At 42.3% G+C, this 25,355-nt stretch overlaps 1 protein-coding gene across 2 annotated transcripts in view; it reads left to right on the top strand.

The window, feature by feature from the left end:
- The window catches only part of FGGY (FGGY carbohydrate kinase domain containing), a 184,919-nt gene extending 163,619 nt beyond the window's left edge, over positions 1-21,300 (top strand). For both annotated transcript variants that reach the window (XM_077276886.1, XM_077276887.1), the window contains 2 exons: positions 18,845-18,906; positions 19,876-21,300. In XM_077276886.1, coding sequence (XP_077133001.1) covers positions 18,845-18,906; positions 19,876-19,957 — 144 coding nt within the window. In that variant the 3' untranslated portion in view covers positions 19,958-21,300. The remainder of the gene's footprint in view (positions 1-18,844; positions 18,907-19,875) is intronic.
- Positions 21,301-25,355: the final 4,055 nt, after the last annotated feature.

The following is a 25,355-nucleotide window of genomic DNA, read 5'->3' as shown; positions in this document are numbered from 1 at the left end:
GCATCACGTTTGCAGCATGTCATTCATTACAGCCAGAGGGGCTCTTGTATGTACTAAAGACGCTGGTCAAGAAGGGGTGAATAATTCTGAGACTTCAATAGTCAAAGTGGCATTTTGTGCTGAATTTAGAGAAACCACTTATTATATGAATTGTGTTGAGCTATTTACATTTTTCTTGTGTGATTGGTTTATGGACAACGGAAGAAAGTTTATAACTTTTATTAATAAACCTAATTTGCATTGGAAGTTGAATACTTTTGATAGCAACTGCACATTAATCTGATGTTTTCCTTAAAATGTTTGCACCTGCGAGAAAATAAGACCTGGTAATAGAATGGTCAAGTGAATAGTGAGTGAGATCAGAAGCTTTAGTGCAACCTTTGGGGCGCAGTAAACAGCTGTTACAATGAGTTGTGACTTTCTGCTCTTAATTAGAGGCTACAAATGAAGCGGTAATGCATTTATAACAAATGTTTGCTATGGATTGTGGGGGGTTTTGCTCACCATATTCATTGTCGGTTTTTCTGTTGTTATTTTGCAAGCAGCAACTATTCCAGCAATTTAGCACCTGCTTTATGGAATATACTCTGGATATACGATATGGATTGTTCTATTGTTTAGTAGGCCTCTGGTACTGAGAACAATGGACTCATCGTGTCCTGCTCTGTTTACATTAGTAGCAGCTGGGGGCTTTATATGAACAATCCACAAGCCCCAGGCCTGGCACTAAGTGCTGCAGGTCCCCCCATAAGACCCGCTGCGTGAGCTGATTAAATATTTACAAAGTAGAGGAGGGGGAATGTTTTGCGGCTGCTCCGAGTCGGGGGTTAGGGCTGGATTATGGATCAGATGCTTTGCGGAATCAGCAGAACTGTGTGTCTGAAAGAGGGGGCAGACTGTAATAAATGTAGCTTAGCACAGACAATTCAGGGCACAAGATCCATACAAGCAATCCATATAAGCTTCCCGACTTTTAGAGCTGAACCTCCAGGCATCTCTGCAACTTACAGTATGTACTCAGAGCAGCACACAGAACATACAGATCTCATAGCGGATTAACAGAAAGCTATATTAGAACATTAAGGAACCCACCCAGTAGCACCACAAAAATGATGATAAGGGCTAGTAAGTGACACAGCAGGAATTATTAGTTGTAAGTAGTGTTGAGCATTCCGATACCGCAAGTATCGGGTATCGGCCGATACTTGCGGGTATCGGAATTCCGATACCGAGATCCGATACTTTTGTGGTATCGGGTATCGGTATCGAAACAACATTAATGTAATATGTATGTGTAAAAGAGAGAATTAAAATAAAAAATATTGCTATACTCACCTCTCCGACGCAGCCTGCACCTCACCGAGGGAACCGGGAGCGTTCTTTGCTTAAAATTCGCGCGTTTACTTCCTTCTGTGAAGTCCCGGCTTGTGATTGGTCGCGTGCCGCCCATGTGGCCGCGACGCGACCAATCACAGCAAGCCGTGACATAATTTCAGGTCCTTCAGGATTTTAAAATGACGTTCTGGCTTGTGATTGGTCGCGTCGCGGCCACATGGGCGACGCGACCAATCACAAGCCGTGACGTCACGGGAGGCTGGACACGCGCGCATTTTAAAATGCCTCCCGTGACGTCACGGCTTGTGATTGGTCGCGTCGCCCATGTGGCCGCGACGCGACCAATCACAAGCCAGAACGTAATTTTAAAATCCTGAAGGACCTGAAATTACGTCACGGCTTGCTGTGATTGGTCGCGTCGCGGCCACATGGGCGACGCGACCAATCACAAGCCGTGACGTCACGGGAGGCATTTTAAAATGCGCGCGTGTCCAGCCTCCCGTGACGTCACGGCTTGTGATTGGTCGCGTCGCCCATGTGACCGCGACGCGACCAATCACAAGCCAGAACGTAATTTTAAAATCCTGAAGGACCTGAAATTACGTCACGGCTTGCTGTGATTGGTCGCGTCGCGGCCACATGGGCGGCACGCGACCAATCACAAGCCGGGACTTCACGCAAGGAAGTAAACGCGCGAATTTTAAGCAAAGAACGCTCCCGGTTCCCTCGGTGAGGTGCAGGCTGCGTCGGAGAGGTGAGTATAGCAATATTTTTTATTTTAATTCTTTCTTTTACACATTAATATGGTTCCCAGGGCCTGAGGGAGAGTTTCCTCTCCTTCAGACCCTGGGAACCATCAGGGATACCGTCCGATACTTGAGTCCCATTGACTTGTATTGGTATCGGGTATCGGTATCGGATTGGATCCGATACTTTGCCGGTATCGGCCGATACTTTCCGATACCGATACTTTCAAGTATCGGACGGTATCGCTCAACACTAGTTGTAAGATTCAGACGGACCCACTATAACCACTTACACTATAACCACTTATAGGTTTTAAAGGCAGATATTTACATATACAGATTAATCTATACAGTTAGGACCATATATATTTGGACAGAGACAACATTTTTCTAATTTTGGTTATAGACATTACCACAATGAATTTTAAACAAAACAATTCAGATGCAGTTGAAGTTCACACTTTCAGCTTTCAGTTGAGGGTATCCACATTAAAATTGGATGAAGGGTTTAGGAGTTTCAGCTCCTTAACATGTGCCACCCTGTTTTTAAAGGGACCAAAAGTAATTGGACAATTGACTCCAAGGCTATTTCATGGACAGGTGTGGGCAATCCCTTCGTCATGTCATTCTCAATTAGGCAGATAAAAGGCCTGGAGTTGATTTGAGGTGTGGTGCTTGCATTTGGAAGGTTTTGCTGTGAAGTAAACATGCGGTCTAAGGAACTCTCTATGCAGATGAAACAAGCCATCCTTAAGCTGTGAAAACAGAAAAAAACCCATCCAAGAAATTGCTACAATATTAGGAGTGGCAAAATCTACAGTTTGGTACATCCTGAGAAAGAAAGAAAGCACTGGTGAACTCATCAATGCAAAAAGACCTGGGCGCCCACGGAAGACAACAGTGGTGGATGATCACAGAATAATCTCCATGGTGAAGAGAAACCCCTTCACAACAGCCAACCAAGTGAACAACACTCTCCAGGAGGTCGGCGTATCAATATCCAAATCTACCATAAAGAGAAGACTGCATGAAAGTAACTACAGAGGGTTCACTGCACGGTGCAAGCCACTCATAAGCATCAAGAATAAAAAGGCTAGACTGGACTTTGCTAAAAAAACATCTAAAAAAGCCAGCACAGTTCTGGAAGAACATTCTATGGACAGATGAAACCAAGATCAACCTCTACCAGAATGATGGAAAGAGAAAAGTATGGCGAAGGCGTGGTACAGCTCATGATCCAAAGCATACCACCTCATCTGTAAAACACGGCGGAGGCAGTGTGATGGCTTGGGCATGCATGGCTGCCAGTGGCACTGGGTCATTAGTGTTTATTGATGATGTGACACAGGAATGAATTCTGAGGTCTTCAGAGCCGCCATACTGTGTGCTCAGATCCAGCTAAATGCAGCCAAACTGATTGGTCGTCGTTTCATACTACAGATGGACAATGACCCAAAACATAAAGCCAAAGCAACCCAGGAGTTTATTAAAGCAAATAAGTGGAATATTCTGGAATGGCCAAGTCAGTCACCTGATCTCAACCCAATTGAGCAGCATTTCACTTGTTAAAGACTAAACTTCAGACAGAAAGGCCCACAAACAAACAGCAACTGAAAACCACCGCAGTGAAGGCCTGGCAGAGCATCAAAAAGGAGGAAACACAGCGTCTGGTGATGTCCATGAGTTCAAGACTTCAGGCAGTCATTGCCAACTAAGGGTTTTCAACCAAGTACTAAAAATGAGCATTTTATTTAAAATTATTTAATCTGTCCAATTACTTTTGGTCCCTTTAAAAACAGGGTGGCACATGTTAAGGAGCTGAAACTCCTAAACCCTTCATTCAATTTTAATGTGGATACCCTCAAATGAAAGCTGGAAGTCTGAACTTCAACTGCATCGGAATTGTTTTGTCTAAAATTCATTGTGGTAATATCTATAATCAAAATTAGAAAAATGTTGTCTCTGTCCAAATATATATGGACCTAACTGTATACTGAGGGTATTAAAAGTGTACATACATTGCTTATATTGTATTGATCCTGAGTTGTATCTCATATTATACTCCAGAGCTGTACTCACTATTCTGCTGGTGCAGTCACTGTGTACATACATTACATTACTGACCCTGAGTTACATCCTGTATTATACTCCAGAGCTGCACTCACTATTCTGCTGGTGCAGTCACTGTGTACATACATTACATTACTGATCCTGAGTTACCTCCTGTATTATACTCCAGAGCTGCACTCACTATTCTGCTGGTGCAGTCACTGTGTACATACATTACATTACTGATCCCGAGTTACATCCTGTATTATACTCCAGAGCTGCACTCACTATTCTGCTGGTGCAGTCACTGTGTACATACATTACATTACTGATCCTGAGTTACATCCTGTATTATACTCCAGAGCTGCACTCACTATTCTGCTGGTGGAGTCACTGTGTACATACATTACATTACTGATCCTGAGTTACATCCTGTATTATACTCCAGAGCTGCACTCACTATTCTGCTGGTGCAGTCACTGTGTACATACATTACATTACTGATCCTGAGTTACATCCTGTATTATACTCCAGAGCTGCACTCACTATTGTGCTGGTGCAGGCACTGTGTACATACATTACATTACTGATCCTGTACTGATACTGAGTTACCTCATGTATTATACTCCAGAGCTGCACTCACTATTCTGCTGGTGCAGGCACTGTGTACATACATTACATTACTGATCCAGTACTTGTCATTTTGTTTTTGTTTTTTTTCATTTAAAAAATTACATATAGGAAAATGGGCCGATGAAAAAGTTTGGGCTCCCTTGAAGATTTTTGTGCTCAGATAACTTTGACCAAGGTTTCAGACCTTAATTAGTCTGTTAAGGTTATAGCTTGTTCACCATCATTGTTAGGAAAGGCCAGGTGATGCAAATTTCTCAGCTTATAAAAACCCAGCCTCCTCTAACCGTGTGCCAAAAAACTGCAGCCAAGGGATCTTCTAAGCAGCTGCCGAGCACTCTGAAAATGGTGGAGAGCCACAAAGCCGAAAGCTATGAGAAGATAGCAAAGTGTTTTCAAATTGCTCTTTCCTCAGTCAAAATGTAATTAAGAAATGGCAGATAACATGAACAGCAGAGTTCAAGATAAGGTCTGGAAGACCAAGCAAAATTTCAATGAGAGCTGTTTGTAGGATTGCTGGAGAGGCAAATCAGAACCCTTGCTTGACTGCAGAAGACCTTCAGAAAGATTTAGCAAACTCTGGAGTTGTGGTACATTGTTCTACTGTTCAGAGATACCTGCAAAAATATGACTTTCATGAAAGAGTCATCAGAAGAAAACCTCTCCTGCATTCTCAACATAAAATTATGCACTGGAAGTATGCAAAAGAACATCTAAACCAGCCTGATACAGTTTGGTAACAAGTATTTTGGAAACTAGTCTCTGGACAGATGAGGTTAAAATCGAAGTCTTTGGCCACAATAATCAAGGCATGTGTGGAGAAAAAAGGGCCCGGAATTTCAGGAAAATAACATCTTGCCAACCGTCAAGCATGGGGGTGGATCAATCATGCTTTGGGGTTGTTTTGCAGCCAGTGCCACAGGGAACATTTCATGAGTAGAGGTAAGAATGGATTCAATGAAATCTCAACAAATTCTTGATGCAAACATAACACCATCAGTACAAAAGTTGAAGTTGAAAAGAGGATGCCTTCTACAAATGGATAATGATCCTAAACACATGTCAAAATCCACAATAGATGACCTCAAAAGGCACAAGCTGAAGATTTTACAATGACCCTCACAGTCCCCTGATCTGATCATCATTGAAAATCTGTGGCTTGACCTCATAATAGCAGTGCATGCAAGATGACCCAGGAATCTCACAGAACTGGAAAAAAATCCAAGGAAGAACGGATGAAAATCCCTCAAACAAGGATTAAAAGACTCTTGTCTGGCTACAAAAAGCATTTACAAGCTGTAATGCTTTCAAAAGGGGGTACTACTGGATACTAACCATGCAGGATGCGCAAACTTTTGCATCTGTCCATTTTCCTTTTTATAATTTTTAAAATGTAAAAGATGAAATATATATATAAATATATATATTTTTTGTAACTAAAATACAAAGGAAATTTGTTATATTTAACTTTAGGCATTTTAGAGATCATTTCATGTTCAACTTGCTTAACTGTTCACAATAACAGTAATTTTGACGAAGGGTGCGCAAACTTTTACATGCCACTGTACATTACAACACATCTCCTGCATAGATCTTGGTTTGGGTATTTTTTTTCTAATGTACAATAATAAGGAATTAAATACACTCAATTAAATATACTCGTATAGCTGATCTCCTATAGTGCAGGTCTATCATTAGCTTTACGGTATGTGATCTAAAGATTACACTTCCCAGCATGTGAATCACCAGAGCAAACTCTGCACAGAAAAACAAAAACAGGCTAGGTAATCAGGTCTAAAGCCGGCAGATTGTGAATAATGCTCTGGCAGTAGCTAGCACAGGTTGGTGAACTCTGTGCAAATCTGTAGCTAGGCGGTAGTGTACATTTAGGCTACGTTCACACGGTGCGGTTTTTGGTGCGGATCCGCATCCTTTTTTCCATGTAGGTTACAGTACAATGTAACCCAATGGAAAACAAAACCCGCTGTGCCGACGATCCTTTTTTCCCCAGGAAAATCCGCGCGGATTTGCCTGCGGAAAAAAGAAGTACCATGTCTATTCTTTCTGCGGATTCCGCTGCGGGTTTCCAGCAGCACCAATAGGAAACTGCAGTTGGAAACCCGCAGTGGAATCCGCAGTAGAAAAAGGATCAAAAACCGCAGTGAAAAGCACTGCGGTTTTCACTGCGGATTTTCCAAAAAAAGGACCTGAAAAATCCGCAGTGAAAAAAGGATCGTGTGAACGTAGCCTTAAGCTGGCCAAACACATTGGACCAAATTTGTACCAAAATTAACATTAAAAGCCAGCATGGGCACTTACTGTATACTCCACTTTGCTGACCTGCAGCACTGCTTCCCTGCTCTAGTTACTCCTGAACATTTACAGATTGTAATTTACAGCTACAACGTATCAGATTTACATTGTGGGATATTTGATACAACTGTGGATTCCTGTAATGCGGAATGCCAGGGATGTTTTGATAAACTTCCTCAACACAACTCCACTGCGCTCTCATGGCAGATGCATGGGGGTCACATAATTAGTATTTCAGCCAAAATGGAAATGAAGTGGCGGAAAAATGAGTCTTTGGTTTTCGGTCTCAGGTTATCAGGAACACATTTCCTCAGGAATTTTATGCTAAACTCTTGATGTCAGCGAGCATACAGTGTGTGGATGTACACTGCACAGGCCGGACTATGATGAACAGTCTGACCCCTGTGTGGCACAGCAGAGCTAGTGCGGGGCTGATGGATGTTATCCAGATGATTAGCAACAGTGTCTGTATACAAGTATTGACTAGAAAAGAGAATTGCAGGATTTAAAAAAAAAAAAAAACTTTGAGATAACGTAAGAAAAGTTAAAAAAATCTTTCAATAGTCCAGAGTCAGGGGTCCTGGTGGTGCCAGAATTAATTCCTTAATTACCTTAGACTACCAGGACAGCAGATATTTATGCTTTCTTTACTCTAGACATCCAGGGAAGCAGACATTGACATCTTCATTGTCCTAAACCAACAGGGAAGTGGGTATTGATACCTTCATTACCCTAAACCACCAGGGAAGAGGGCATTGATACCTTTATTACCCTAAACCACCAGGGAAGAGGGCATTGACACGTTCATTACCCTAAACCACCAGGGAAGAGGGCATTGACACCTTCATTACCCTAAACCACCAGGGATGAGGGCATTGGCACATTTATTACCCTAAACCCCCAGGGAAGTGGGTATTGACACCTTCATTACCCTAAACCACCAGGGAAGCAGGCATTGACACCTTCATTGCCCTAAACCACCAGGGAAGAGGGCATTGGCACCTTCATTACCCTAAACCACCAGGGAAGAGGGCATTGGCACCTTCATTATCATTATCCTAGACCACCAGGGAAGAGGGCATTGACACCTTCATTACCCTAAACCACCAGGGAAGAGGGCATTGGCACCTTCATTACCCTAAACCACCAGGGAAGCAGGCATTGGCACCTTCATTACCCTAAACCACCAGGGAAGAGGGCATTGACACCTTCATTACCCTAAACCACCAGGGAAGCAGGCATTGACACCTTCATTGCCCTAAACCACCAGGGAAGCAGGCATTGACACCTTCATTGCCCTAAACCACCAGGGAAGAGGGCATTGGCACCTTCATTACCCTAAACCACCAGGGAAGCAGGCATTGACACCTTCATTGCCCTAAACCACCAGGGAAGAGGGCATTGACACCTTCATTACCCTAAACCACCAGGGAAGCAGGCATTGACACCTTCATTGCCCTAAACCACCAGGGAAGAGGGCATTGGCACCTTCATTACCCTAAACCACCAGGGAAGACCTTCATTACCCTAAACCACCAGGGAAGAGGGCATTGACACCTTCATTGCCCTAAACCACCAGGGAAGAGGGCATTGGCACCTTCATTGCCCTAAACCACCAGGGAAGAGGGCATTGGCACCTTCTTACCCTAAACCACCAGGGAAGAGGGCATTGACACCTTCATTACCCTAAACCACAAGGGAAGAGGGCATTGGCACCTTCATTACCCTAAACCACCAGGGAAGCAGGCCTTGGCACCTTCATTACCCTAAACCACCAGGGAAGCCGGCATTGGCACCTTCATTACCCTAGACCACTAGGGAAGAGGGCATTGACACCTTCATTACCCTAAACCACAAGGGAAGAGGGCATTGACACCTTCATTACCCTAAACCACAAGGGAAGCAGGCCTTGGCACCTTCATTACCCTAAGCCACCAGGGAAGCAGGCATTGGCACCTTCATTACCCTAAACCACCAGGGAAGAGGGCATTGACACCTTCATTACCCTAAACCACCAGGGAAGAGGGCATTGGCACCTTCATTACCCTAGACCACCAGGGAAGAGGGCATTGACACCTTCATTACCCTAAACCACCAGGGAAGCGGGCATTGGCACCTTCATTACCCTAAACCACCAGGGAGCAGGCATTGGCACCTTCATTACCCTAGATCACTAGGGAAGAGGGCATTGGCACCTTCTTACCCTAAACCACCAGGGAAGAGGGCATTGACACCTTCATTACCCTAAACCACGAGGGAAGTGGGCATTGGCACCTTCATTACCCTAAACCACCAGGGAAGCAGGCATTGGCACTTTCATTACCCTAGACCACCAAGGAAGCAGGCATTGGCACCTTCATTACCCTAAGCCCCCAGGGAAGCAGGCATTGGCACCTTCATTATCCTAGACCACCAGGGAAGCAGGCATTGGCACCTTCATTACCCTAAGCCACCAGGGAAGCAGGCATTGGCACCTTCATTACCCTAAGCCACCAGGGAAGCCGGCATTGGCACTTTCATTACCCTAGACCACCAGGGAAGCAGGCATTGGCACCTTCATTACTCTAAACCACCAGGGAAGCAGGAATTTATTCCCCTATTAACCTTAACTTCCCGGGAAGCAGACATTTTTGCCTTCATTACCCTAGACCACCAGGAAACATAAATGTTGCCTTCATTGACCTAGACCACTAGCAGGATTTTCAGTGAATGGTGTCACCATAAACTGTGGCGCTGTACTTTTTTCATGTCCACCATTACTGGGCCACTGCTTTAAGTTTACTGGTACCATTAGAGTTCACATACATATTACTAACCACAGGCAGAATCAAGGTTGGGTTCGTTTTCATTTTCTCAGACAGAGTTTAAGAATCTCCTAAACATTGTTTCCCTCCTCCACACTGGTCTCCCGAGGAGCAGGGGATATTCTAAACACTTCCCAGATGTGGCAGGCTCATAACACACAGAGCATAACCCTTCTCTGACAGCGGCCGGCATGGTTTGTATTTACTCTATAGTGCAATAGGATATTGTATAATCCCTGTAGACACAAATATTTACAGTCCCGTATCCATGGAAACCAATGGAAACATTCAAATAGAGAAAATCCACTTGAGCAGTAAGAAACAGAATGCACAGATTAATGAAGATTTCCTATAAACACTCACTAACATGAAGCATATGATATGAAGGAAGAAGTCTGATAATTCAGAAAACATAATAGACAATGTCAGGGGCAGACATATCATTGGTTCAACCCGTGCGGCCACACAGGGGCCCAAGAGGTAAAGGGGTCCATTTCTACTTCCAAAACAGGTGGAATTTTTCATTTTTAGGAGATCTTGGGCTGCAAATGGCCTATATACTGTTCTCGCCAGGAGCCCTTTTCTGACTGAATCCGCCAGCGGACAACCCCAAACCTAAAATGAAAAGACATAGTAATGTATGTACTTATTGATCTAATATTCTGATTCAGTTCCTGGTTGCTTTATTTTTTTCTCTGTCCCCCATATCTGGAGTCATTACCCACTCATTTATTATGCCACATGGCATTGTCACAGGATGAAAGCTGTCACTTAGCCAAAAAAATGTTTTATTCAATGCAGAAGTTAGAATAGTCATATTTGTGCACATTGGAGGCAGTATTATAGTAGTTATATTCTTGTACATACGGGCAGTATTATAGTAGTTATATTCTTGTACATAGGAGCAGTATTATAGTAGTTATATTCTTGTACATAGGAGTAGTATTATAGTAGTTATATTCTTGTACATAGGAGCAGTATTATAGTAGTTATATTCTTGTACATAGGGGGCAGTATTATAGTAGTTATATTCTTGTACATAGTAGCAGTATTATAGTAGTTATATTCTTGTACATAGGAGTAGTATTATAGTAGTTATATTCTTGTACATAGGAGCAGTATTATAGTAGTTATATTCTTGTACATAGGAGCAGTATTATAGTAGTTATATTCTTGTACATAGGAGCAGTATTATAGTAGTTATATTCTTGTACATAGGGGCAGTATTATAGTAGTTATATTCTTGTACATAGGAGTAGTATTATAGTAGTTATATTCTTGTACATAGGAGCAGTATTATAGTAGTTATATTCTTGTACATAGGGGCAGTATTATAGTAGTTATATTCTTGTACATAGGAGCAGTATTATAGTAGTTATATTCTTGTACATAGGGGGCAGTATTATAGTAGTTATATTCTTGTACATAGGAGCAGTATTATAGTAGTTATATTCTTGTACATAGGGGCAGCATTATAGTAGTTATATTCTTGTACATAGGAGCAGTATTATAGTAGTTATATTCTTGTACATAGGAGCAGTATTATAGTAGTTATATTCTTGTACATGGGGCAGTATTATAGTAGTTATATTCTTGTACATAGGAGCAGTATTATAGTAGTTATATTCTTGTACATAGGAGCAGTATTATATTAGTTATATTCTTGTACATAGGAGCAGTATTATAGTAGCTATATTCTTGTACATAGGGGCAGTATTATAGTAGTTATATTCTTGTACGTAGGAGCAGTATTATAGTAGTTATATTCTTGTGCATAGGAGTAGTATTATAGTAGTTATATTCTTGTACATAGGAGCAGTATTATAGTAGTTATATTCTTGTACATAGGAGCAGTATTATAGTAGTTATATTCTTGTACATAGGGGGCAGTATTATAGTAGTTATATTCTTGTACATAGGAGCAGTATTATAGTAGTTATATTCTTGTACATAGGGGCAGCATTATAGTAGTTATATTCTTGTACATAGGGGCAGTATTATAGTAGTTATATTCTTGTACATAGGAGCAGTATTATAGTAGTTATATTCTTGTACATGGGGCAGTATTATAGTAGTTATATTCTTGTACATAGGAGCAGTATTATAGTAGTTATATTCTTGTACATAGGAGCAGTATTATATTAGTTATATTCTTGTACATAGGAGCAGTATTATAGTAGCTATATTCTTGTACATAGGGGCAGTATTATAGTAGTTATATTCTTGTACATAGGAGCAGTATTATAGTAGTTATATTCTTGTACATAGGAGCAGTATTATAGTAGTTATATTCTTGTACATAGGAGCAGTATTATATTAGTTATATTCTTGTACATAGGAGCAGTATTATAGTAGCTATATTCTTGTACATAGGGGCAGTATTATAGTAGTTATATTCTTGTACATAGGAGCAGTATTATAGTAGTTATATTCTTGTACATAGGAGCAGTGTTATAGTAGTTATATTCTTGTACTTAGGAGCAGTATTATAGTAGTTATATTCTTGTACATAGGAGCAGTATTATAGTAGTTATATTCTTGTACAAACTGTATTGCTGCCATAGAAAATGGGAAGAAAAAAACTATATAATGTATATAAGAAATATTCATCTGCAAAAATACAATAAAAAAGAAGGTATGTAGCGCATTGGTTGGATGATATATGTGAGCCCAACTGCCAAAGTCAAGGCGTCCTTCAAAGTTGGGTCCCTGTCCTGATATGTCACCTCTCCTGGGCAAAAAAAGCCTACAATTTGTGGGGCAGGAATGGACCAGCTAACTACTTAAAATTACCTGTGGGTGATGGGAGTGGGAGTGCACATGTTCAAAAAGGGCTTGATACACATACTGTAGATAAAAAAGCAGCACATCTAAGCTAGTGTGAACAGGTGCCAACCAAAAAACTTATAACTTAAGTAATCATTCTTAGTAATTCATGGTGCAACCTTACAGTTTTTCAAGTTATACGTTTTGGTTGGCACCTGTTCACACTAGCTTAGATGTGCTCGTCCTTTTTCTCTAACTATATAATTACTCTTAGTGATTGGAGTTGCTCTTTAATTTTCTGGATCACCAGTTATACTGTAAACTCCCCCAGATTATGATTAAAGAACAAGGAAACTTTCCCTGATGTCTTCTCCCCTTGTGAATCTGTTTTTAGATGAATCATCACCAGTGATATTTGGGTGAATTGTTTTCTTCTTTCTTGGGGCACAGAAGTCGCTGAGCGGTCTTTGTTTACTTGCCTCAGGCCAAGCCGCGACACAACAAGCGGGGCCTGAAGTGCTGAATAAACCCCTTTATGCTCAGTGCTGGTCATCAACTTCTTGTTCTGTGCTGACCCCGTCCACTTGCTTAGAAGTCTACACTCCCCGTGTTTATTTATAGGAGCGCATTGTGCAACCGAAAAATAAGAAAAAAAGGATCTATCTAAAACTGTAAGAACCCTCATGAAGAATGAGGGCTTTGTGAGTGGCTAGAGTGTCCATTCAGCCCCTTACAATGTCTCCCTATGTAGGATTTAATATTTAACCTGGACGTGGGTGTTAATAGGGTCATGTTATGTTTAATGAGCTGTCACAAGTGTTATGCGTCATGTTCAATTGTGAACCCACAAAGACAGATGGAAAAATCTAATGAGGGACACAACACAATTATATCTCTTGCCTCCATTTTTAGGTATTATTATTATTTACGGTATTTATATAACACCATTGATTTCATGGTGCTGTAAATGAGAAGGGGTTACAAGGTACAAGGTGTTACAGGTATTAAAAGGTTATTCCCCTTTAAGATAAAAATCTCTTGAATTGTCCAGAAGTTGTTTAATAGTCTATTTAGCCAGTTCTTCGTTACATCTGTCTTAGGAAAAGCAAAAATGGCCGTAGTTAAATCGTTAATACTAATTGGGGATCATCAGCTATCTACAGGAAAGTTAATAACTTGCTAATTGCTCAGGGTGCAACCACTGGGAACCCCTATCGATCCCTAGATGGGGCCACAACACAAATTGACAGCCACTATTCCATTTTAATGGTATAGTTCAGAAATTAGGATCTGGATCGATGAGGGTCCCAGGGGGAGGACCCCCAGCAATCAGTAAGTTATGACCTGTTCTGTGCGATGGTGATAACCTGCCTAGTTGGGAACAAGCTAGCACAAATCCAAATCTATGGCTGGTTCTACATGTTCAGCAGTTCCAGAATGTAATTAAATGTTTGCAAAATTGTTTCTGCAGCCACCACTAGAGGGAGCTCACTGCAAACAGATGTATACAGCCACCACTAGAGAGAACTCACTGCAAACAGATTTATACAGTCACCACTATGGGGAGCTCACTATATACAGATGTATACAGCCACCACTAGAGGGAGCTCACTGCATACAGATTTATAGAGTCACCACTAGAGGGTGCTCACTGCATACAGATTTAGACAGTCACCACTATGGGGAGCTCACTACATACAGATGCATACAGCCACCACTAGAGGGAGCTCACTGCATACAGATTTATACAGTCACCACTATGGGGAGCTCACTATATACAGATGTATACAGCCACCACTAGAGGGAGCTCACTAGATACAGATTTATAGAGTCACCACTAGAGGGAGCTCACTGCATACAGATTTATACAGTCACCACTATGGGGAGCTCACTACATACAGATATATACAGCCACCACTAGAGGGAGCTCACTGCAAACAGATTTATACAGTCACCACTATGGGGAGCTCACTACATACAGATGTATACAGCCACCACTAGAGGGAGCTCACTGCATACAGATTTATACAGTCACCACTATGGGGAGCTCACTATATACAGATGTATACAGCCACCACTAGAGGGAGCTCACTAGATACAGATTTATAGAGTCACCACTAGAGGGAGCTCACTGCATACAGATTTATACAGTCACCACTATGGGGAGCTCACTACATACAGATGTATACAGCCACCACTAGAGGGAGCTCACTGCATACAGATTTATACAGTCACCACTATGGGGAGCTCACTATACAGTATACAGATGTATACAGCTACCACTAGAGGGAGCTCACTAGATACAGATTTATAGAGTCACCACTAGTGTTGAGCCTTCCGATACTGCAAGTATCGGGTATCGGCCGATACTTGCTGTATCGGAATTTCCGATACCGAGATCCGATACTTTTGTGGTATCGGGTATCGGGTATCGCAACAACATTAATGTAATAATGTGTAAAAAAGAGAATTAAAATAAAAAATATCGCTATACTCACCTGTCCGACGCAGCCGGGACCTCAGCGAGGGAACCGGCAGCGTTGTTTGTTTAAATTTCGCGCTTTTACTTGGTTACGTGAAGTCCCGGCTTGTGATTGGTCAGGGCGGCCATGTTGCCGGGACGTGGACCAATCACAGCAAGCCGTGACGAAATTACGTCACGGCTTGCTGTGATTGGTCCGCGTCCCGGCAACATGGCCGCCATTAACCAATCACAAGCCGTGACGTCACGGGAGGCTGGACATGCGCGTATTTTGAAAAGCGCGCGTGTCCAGCCTCCAGTGACGTCCCGGCAACATGGCCGCCATTAACCAATCACAAGCCGGGACGTCACGGGAGGCTGGACATGCGCGTATTTTGAAAAGCGCGCGTGTCCAGCCTCCAGTGACGTCCCGGCAACATGGCCGCCATTAACCAATCACAAGCCGGGACGTCACGGGAGGCTGGACATGCGCGTATTTTGAAAAGCGCGCGTGTCCAGCCTCCAGTGACGTCCCGGCAACATGGCCGCCATTAACCAATCACAAGCCGGGACGTCACGGGAGGCTGGACATGCGCGTATTTTGAAAAGCGCGCGTGTCCAGCCTCCAGTGACGTCCCGGCAACATGGCCGCCATTAACCAATCACAAGCCGGGACGTCACGGGAGGCTGGACATGCGCGTATTTTGAAAAGCGCGCGTGTCCAGCCTCCAGTGACGTCCCGGCAACATGGCCGCCATTAACCAATCACAAGCCGGGACGTCACTGGAGGCTGGACACGCGCGCTTTTCAAAATACGCGCATGTCCAGCCTCCCGTGACGTCACGGCTTGTGATTGGTTAATGGCGGCCATGTTGCCGGGACGCGGACCAATCACAGCAAGCCGTGACGTAATTTCGTCACGGCTTGCTGTGATTGGTCCGCGTCCCGGCAACATGGCCGCCCTGACCAATCACAAGCCGGGACTTCACGTAACTAAGTAAAAGCGCGAAATTTAAACAAACAACGCTGCCGGTTCCCTCGCTGAGGTCCCGGCTGCGTCGGACAGGTGAGTATAGCGATATTTTTTATTTTAATTCTTTATTTTACACATTAATATGGTTCCCAGGGCCTGAAGGAGAGTTTCCTCTCCTTCAGACCCTGGGAACCATCAGGAATACCGTCCGATACTTGAGTCCCATTGACTTGTATTGGTATCGGGTATCGGTATCGGATTGGATCCGATACTTTGCCGGTATCGGCCGATACTTTCCGATACCGATACTTTCAAGTATCGGACGGTATCGCTCAACACTAGTCACCACTAGAGGGAGCTCACTGCATACAGATTTAGACAGTCACCACTATGGGGAGCTCACTACATACAGATGTATACAGCCACCACTAGAGGGAGCTCACTGCATACAGATTTATACAGTCACAACTATGGGGAGCTCACTACATACAGATGTACACAGCCACCACTAGAGGGAGCTCACTGTATACAGATTTATTAGAGTATGTGCCCACCATCGGGAACTACTGCAGGTTTGATGCTGCGTATTTATGTAGTGTCCAACCCGCAGTGGAGAGCTGTGACAGCATAGTGGATGGGATTCCTAGTGGTGGCTTCAGGATAAAGAAAATAATTTGACTTTATGGAGGAGATTTACTAGAATTCTGGAACAACTTGCAAAAAAATGTTGTACTTGTGAGTCAAATTTATTATGTAATTTAGTCACTTTTTAGATATTTTTGAAAAGTATCTAAAAGGGGGTCATGGCATAAAGCATTCTAGGTCTGCTAATGGCATACCAAGCAAACCAAGAGGTGTCATAATGAAGCGTCTGCCATGTCTAGCAAGATGTGTCAAAATCATCCTACAGCGTGTGCCACATTTTCTGTGTCATCTAGTTTACCCTCTCTAGATTTACAACAGTGATATTAAAATTTCCCTATGTCTATACAGTAGCAAGAGGAAAAAATGGAGCTCTAACCTCTATAATGAAATATTAAGAAATGGATCAAACATAAACATTCTTGAATCAAATGTAAAAATCATGATGTAAAGAGATGAAGATTCCCTTTAACATCTTCCTGATTCTCGTCCTTCCATCTTCACATTCCCGGTGCTTTGTTTTATTTTTTTGGAAGATGCTGTTGTTGTTCTTAATGTCATCAATTATTTTTTCTGTATTGAAATATTTTTTTTAAATGTGGGGTAAAAAGAAAGGAAACATAATTACATTTTATCATTCACAGCAGGGGAAAAATGCTTTGATTAAGAGAATATCCAATTTTTTTTAATTTATATATTCTTTTTTTTTTTTTTAACTTTTTCTAAAATTAAAAAAGTGATTAAATAAAATAAAAATGTGGTTTGTGTTACCATATTCTGAGACTCATAACTGTTTTATTTTATTGATAGAGCGGTGTATGGGTTTGTTTTTTTATGGAGTGTGCTGTAGTATTTATTGTTACTACTTTGAGGTACCGCTAACTTTTTTTTATTTCTTTTTACTTCATTTTATTTCATTTATTTTTTCTAGCATTTTTTTTTTTCACACCGTTTGCTGTGAGGTTTGTATAACATAATATTTTAATAGATCAGACTTTTGCGGATATGGTAATGCCAATTTATTTTTCATTTTTATTCTTCAAATCATCCCCCTTTCCCAATAATTTAGATTAAAAGGAGGAGGACAAAGATGTTTTCCAGTCTTACCTACAGTGACGAGCCGTGGCCTGATTAGACCCGCCAACAGCACTTTCATGGGCACAAAGCAATTTTTCATATGATTGCTTTGTGTGCGTAGAATAAAAATGTTCTCGGCAGCACATTTTTACACAGGATGATATGTAAGTAGGCTTAAAGGGAATCTGGTGCCCCGTTTGACATATCTAAACAATTAATACGGGCATACAGGCTATAGACTGCTGAGAAAGTCATCTCTGTGTGTCTCATATCAGACGCCTTATTGTTGATAAATCATCTTTTATCCGTTTATGTAAATGACCTCTTCCCATTCTGTCCCTGTGTCGACTGCTGGAGAGGAAATGTTGCATGTGCGCATTACTGTTCTCTTCTTTCCTCCCCAGTATTCCGCCATTCTATGGCCACAGGCATCAAGTGCCACCGCCATCGATGAGCTCAATGATGCGGTTTCTCTTTTCTTGGGAAATTTTCTTCATGGCTGTTCCTCAATTCAAACCAATGACCTCTCTCCTTCTGTACCAGACGGGACTTGTATTGTTTAAGATTATTGTACTTGTTTTTTTATTATGTATACCCCTCCTCACATGTAACACGCCATGGAATAATAATAGTAAATAAATAATAATAATTTGTAGTATTCAGATAGGAAAAGATTATTCCACCACAAGGAAAAAAAAAATAACAATGCAGGGACATGACGAGAATCTGCATAACTAATTGTATGCTAAATAGCTGCAAGTCAAATTGATGCATGAGATAGAAAAGATGATTGTCGATAAAATGATGGGAGTCTGACAATCAAGCTGTAGTGGATTAAGAACTTCCAAACATTGTTACTCTTTTTTTTCCCGTCAGTGTAGATTCTTGCTCCGACCTTCCGACCTCAGTAGTTACAGGTCAGTCCTGCGATTGAGTCAGAAACTGAGCAATTTTCTAATGACTTGTCCCCCACTGTTGATTAGTAAACTTTTTACATTTACAGCAAGCGCAGTTGCCCTACCAATTCTGGTTTTCTCTCTGTTAACAGGAAGCAATGCAGAAAATGGCCAAGGTTGGAAAGATTGTCCTTCCAAACTCTGAACACAAAAGGTATTTTTTCCAGTAATGCAATTACCGTGGTTCCTATAAAACACAGAGCCCCTCATCTGAGCACCTGCAAGGCACACACCAGTATATGAAAGCAATGATGAGGAGTGAATAACTGGTCTGTGAATGGTTCACTGGGACTCATTTCCGCAAATAATACTCCACCCTGCTGCACAATTACTGAGGGCCAAACTCATTACCTCTGCTATTAGTGAAACCTGATCGCCATCTAGTGGCAGATTGTGAAGTTCCATTCATCGTTGCCTTCGCGCCTGTTTTTCTTTTGTGTACTTTGGTGTGTTCTGCGCCTTTTTTTTATTATGGTGCACCCTATTAATTATTCAATTTGCCCAAGCAAAAAAAAAAGTCCCATTTTGCCACATTTTGAGGCTGCCGTCACACTAGCAGTATTTGGTCAGTATTTTACATCAGTATTTCTCAGCCAAAACCAGGAGTGGAACAAATAAAGGAAAAGTATAATAGAAACATATGCTCCACTTCTGCATTTATCACCCACTTCTGGTTTTGGCTGAGAAATACTGATGTAAAATACTGACCAAATACTGCTAGTGTGACGGCAGCCTGAAACAGGCCACTTTTTGCCCAAAAAGTTGGTACAAAGTCTATGTTGAATTTGCAGTCAATTCCTCAACCATGTGTGCCATTTTGACGAATCTGGCTCATTAAATGTAAAAAAAAATGTCTGTGGTCGTCTTCTTGATGACCACACTTATTTGGCTAAAAAGACTACATTTATACAGTGGGAAGAAAAATGGAGAGGTGCAGGAACAAAAGAAAAACAACGCTGGCTCCAAGAACAACCAAAAAAACACATTTATGGAAGGTGACAGGTCTACTTTAAGAAGTTGAACCACTTTTTAGCAACAGCCCATTAGAGTATAAAGCTAATTTCTATAGTACTGTCACTGATGAGTAGGACTAATCTATGTTCACGTGTTTTCTGTTGAGCAGATTCTATGAGAAAAAGTATCAAGTATTTCTGAAACTCTACAAGCACCAGAGGGAATATCAGACTATAATGAATGGATGTTAATTACAAGAAGACGGGTCAGGACAATGGGACCACCGCGGAAATGGAAGGGATCATATCCAATACAGTGTTTAAATCAAAATAAAAATCTACAAATGTTGCAAACCATAAGGGTATGTGCACACGTTGCGGATTTTGCTGCGGATCCGGAGCAGTTTTCCATGCGGTGTGCATGTAAACCTATGGAAAACCAAATCCGAAAGTGCACATGCTGCGGAAAAAACAGCGCGGAAACACTGCGGATTATTTTCCGCAGCATGTCAATTCTTTGTGCGGATTCCGCAGCGTTTTATACCCATTCCTTTTTAGGAATCTGCAGGTGTAAAAACTCAGGCAAAATCCGCACAAAATCCACGGAAAACCTGCAGGGAATCAGCAGGTAAAACGCAGGTCATTTTACCTGCGGATTCTGCAGAATTCACGCGGAAAGATCAGCAAACGAATCCGCAACGTGTGCACATACGCATAGATAGTAAATGTAAACTAAATAATTTTTATTATAGTACATATAAAAAAAACTTTAAAAACAGAGAATAATATATAGGGCACATCCACACAGAAATAGGAGCTGCAAACTACATGTATAAGTAATGATGCATAGTAAATAAATCATCTACACTGACAGGCATATTATAAAAGGGTAGTGCAAAATCACCCAAAATATACACTGAGTAAGGACAGAAACTAGAAAGCAGTACTTAAGGTAAATCCCATATTTATTGCTGCGTGTTACTACTTACCCACATTATTTGTGGCTGACTTTGGCGGTTGTGTTGTATTTACCTTTATGTATCTGTTTTCTTTGCTTACTGACTAGTCAGTGTATATTTTGGGTGTTTTTACCCCCTGCTCTTTGCTGGGTTTTACTTCACACTGCTCGTCTTTATTTGCTATGTATCATTACTCATCCACATAGTTTGCAATTCATGTTTCTATGTAGATGTCCCCTCCATATTATTCTGTTGTTTTGGATAAGGGATTTTATGCGTATAGTTTTATTTTCTGTACTGTACAAACAGAGGAAATAAACGCTATTCCATGTGTGATATATAAGAAACCCTGCGTCTTTGTGTTCCAAGCACCACCCCCAAGAATGAACCACTAAAATATGTATAATAGTAACAAAGTATTTATTTTACATTGTGCAGTATTTGTTAGAGTTTATCATTGTAACATGTATATTACACATAGTGTTACTTAATTAATTTATGCTCCAATTTCTGTAGATTGATTGCTTAAACGGTAGCAATATTTTGAATCTGTATCAGGGGGTTATTAACAGTAATGTCATTAAATATTACAACGTTTTTCTTAAAAAACAAATGAAATAAAACTGGTTCACTCTTCACAGGATATGCCATAAATGTCTGGTAACTGGGTCTTAGGGATCACGCACATTGAGCGTATAAATCAAATGAGTGCAATCCAAGAAAACATTGCATTGATGGTTTTTTTTCCTCTCTTTTTATGATCGCTTTCAGTCAAAATGACACTTCCCTTTGAACGGTGTCTCGGAGAGTATAGATAGCTTCTTCCATCAGTATTTAGAAATAGGGCAGCTAATACCATGGTGAATAAATCCAGTGAGTGAAATATTTGTAAAAGAAGGATGGGTTTTCATCTGGCTTTTGTAGGAAGGTAGCGTGCCACATCGCTGATAACTGTGCGAAAAAAAACGTCTGCAACATGCAGCGTTTTACACTAAGTCTATGCGAAGCACATGAAAATAGTTTTCTTGCCGTGGATCGGCATCAAGTTCAGATAAAACACATGATTTTTATGTGCTTCACATAGAATTGGTGTGAAACCATTGCAAGTCATGATAGTTACTGGCACACTCCTGCCCTTAAAATACCCCACTTTATGGTGATGACCACAGGAGCAAAAAGAACTTTAAAAAAAATTCTATATCTATTATGATATGGATTTTTCACAGTAAGTACACCAGCCTCACCAAGTCTAAGGGTATGTTTCCACGTTCAGTTTTGCTTCAGGCTTTGGTCAGGATTTTATGCAGGTAAAATCCTGACCAAAACTGCACCTGAGGTCACTGGCAGGTCACCTGCGGTGTACCTGCGTGTTTTGCTCATAGTAGCAACATGCTGCGTTTCGAAAAAACGCACCACGCATGCGTTTTCGCGGCAAAAACGCATGCGTTTTTTAACGTATAGTGGAGTCGGGATTTCATGAAATCCCCTCCACTATGCTGTAACATCTGGACGCTGCGTTTTTAACGCTGCGGAAAAACGCAGCGTAAAAAACGCAGCGTTTCCTGAACGTGGAAACATACCCTCAGGGTGCGTGTCCACGCTCAGGATGGCCGGCGGTATCGTCGGAGCGGCGAAACCGCTCGGCGATAAGCCCCGCCCCCTTTCTGGGACGCGATGGTGCCGGATGTGTACAGTACACATCCGGGATCATCGCACCCCTCGCCATAGGGCCCTGTGATATGCCTTGCGGGGACGCTGCGTCCCCGCAAGGTGTACGGACATGCTGCAATCTGAAAAGACGCGCAGCATGTCCGGAGTCGCAGGGCCGCCGCGTGCGGGTTTCCACGCATAGTGGACACGGGATTTCAACAAATCCCCTCCACTATGCTGGAACATCTGGACGCTGCGTGTTTGACGCTGCAGCGTCAATCACGCAGCGTTTACTTACCATGGACACTCACCCCTAGGGTATGTGTCCACGTTCAGGATTGCATCAGGATTTGGTCAGGATTTTCCATCAGTATTTGTAAGCCAAAACCAGGAGTGGAACAATTAGAGGAATAGTATAAAAGAAACATATGCACCACTTCTGTATTAATCACCCACTCCTGGTTTTGGCTTACAAATACTGATGAAAAATCCTGACCAAATCCTGATGCAATCCTGAACGTGGACACATACCCTTAGAGAACTATTTAATAACATATACAATTTGAATTAGTGACAGATACACTTTAAAATAGGTGGAATATTATTGGAATGTGAATCTAAAAGTGCCTCATGGATGTCCGTCGGGCTCAGTCCTCTACCTCCACTCTGGACTAGAATAGGCCCCATATTTCTTTAGTTCACGCGCTCATCATTTCTGCCTTCCCCACGGGCTGTTGAGTAGCAGCTGATATGAAATCTTTGTTTCATATATCGGAAGGAAGAGGAAAGGCGCTGGAAGTTCTCCCGGTCCGTGCACTCTTGTTGCCCTCTGATATATGTGGGTGTCATCGGCGGCAGTCAACAAACAGCAGGTGCCTCTTCCGTTTGTGCTGGATTAGAATGTGGACAGGATTTCCAGCCCCTGAACAGAGTCCCGCAAGGAGGTCAAGAAGATGAAAAGTACAACTGGTGGAAAGGATCACATGTAACAACCACAGAAGGTCCCCTCTGAGACTGCCGCTTCCGAGAAATAAGGGCTTGTTCACACATTCACTAGGTGCAGCATTTTTGTCTGCAAAAAATTGCCGTGATTTATAGTCTCAGCATAATGAATGTAGTTTCCAGAATGTCTGTGTTTTTCTCCTTGCCTTTTTAAACCATCTATGCGTTTTTCAAATCTGAAGAACGTCAATTCTTTCAGCATTTTTGCAGTATTTTTCACCCACTAAAATGAATGTCTAATAAAAATGCAAGTAAAAATGCATAAAAAGCACAAAAATTGTGCATAATGTATGCAGGTTTTTTTCCTGCCAACACCTGCTTTTTTCATGCAGAATAAAAGGCTTCAAAAATGCCCTGTGTAAACATACCCTGAGGGTACATGTCTCCTATTAGGCCAGTCTCACACGTCCAGATAATTCCGGTACCGGAAAAAAATCGGTACCGGAGTTATCCGTGTCCGTGTGCTCACGTGGCACATCAGTGTGGCACACGTGCGGCAGCCGTGTGCCCACTGAGGACCACACGGACCGTGCAGGAGACAGCGCTAGAGATAAGCGCTGTCCCCTGCATCTGGTGCTGAAGCCGGAATTCATTCCTTCTTCCCAGCAGCGTTCGCTGGAGAGAAGGAATGAAAAAATCATTGTTTTTTTTATTTTTTTTCTGGTTAAAATCAAGTTCCCGGCAACCTCCCCCCTCCCACCCCCTGTGCGCCCGCCCGCTGGAAATAAAATACTCACCCAGCTCCCTCGATGCTTCCTCTCAGCGCCGCAGCTTGTCCTGTATGAGCGGTCACGTGGTGCCGGGGTTGGGGGTTGGTTACCGGGAACTTTATTTCAACCGCAAAAAAAAAAAAAAAACATTGATTTTTCATTCCTTCTCTCCAGCGAACGCTGCTGGAGAGAAGAAATGAATGACGGCTTCAGCACCACGCTGGGGGGACAGCGCTTACTGTAGCGCTGTCTCCTGCATGGTACACGGACCCATTGACTTTAATGGGTCCATGTGATCCGTGCGCTCCCACGAACACTGACATGTCTCCGTGTTTTTCAAACGGACACACGGTCCGTGAAAACACGCTGACATGTGCAGAGACACATTGATTTTAATGTGTCTACGTGAGTCAGTGTCTCCGGTACGTGAGAAAACTGTCACCACACGTACCGGAGCCACTGACGTGTGAAACCGGCCTTAGTACAGAAGAAGCAGTAAAACAATGAATTGCGCATATGTGGTGCCAGGGGTCAGACCGCCACCAACAACACATTTATGGCATATTTCATCAATATGGGACATGCAGTGGATGTGCTAGGAGGGGATTATTATAAGACTAGACTGTGGCCCGATTCTAAAGCATCGGGTATTCTAGAATATGCATGTCCCCGTAGTATGTGATTCGCGGCAGACTGTGCCCGTCGCTGATTGGTCGAGGCAACCTTTATGACATCATCGTCGCCATGGCAACCATTATGACCTACGTTGATACTGTGCCCGTCGCCTGGCGGCCTCGACCAATCAGAGATGCGGGATTTCCATTATGACATCATCGTCGCCATGCTGTGCCCGTCGCTGATTGGTCGAGGCCTGGCGGCCTCGACCAATCAGAGACGCGGGATTTCCAGGACAGACAGACAGACAGACGGAAAAACCCTTAGACAATTATATATATAGATGGCGGCACTGAATTATGCTAGAACTATTTAAAAAAGTATCAGAAAGAACATTTGAAAAAAAAAAACGCTTGTTTGCCGCATGCACTCATGCAACAACTTGTGATCCTTACATTGACCGCTAGGTGCCACAGAATAAAGTCTGTTTGGATACATTTCCTTCTTTTTTTTTTGGCTGTGCTGCACGGACTGTAGTTTATTCTAAGGATCACCCCATTAATACAGAACGGGGGTTATTATCCGGATCACAGGTCATACTGCCAGAGACTAGATAGGCAGGAGGATACAAATGAGAACAGCAACGAGGAGAATCTATAAACAAGCCAGGGGAGAATTATTCATTTCGCTTACTCAATTTTTGTTGTCAGGGAT

The sequence above is a fragment of the Ranitomeya variabilis genome, chromosome 8, assembly GCF_051348905.1.
Source record: "Ranitomeya variabilis isolate aRanVar5 chromosome 8, aRanVar5.hap1, whole genome shotgun sequence".
NCBI lineage: Eukaryota > Metazoa > Chordata > Amphibia > Anura > Dendrobatidae > Ranitomeya > Ranitomeya variabilis.
The sequence above is the reverse complement of the archived record's forward strand: the minus strand, read 5'-3'. Positions and strand labels throughout refer to the sequence as shown.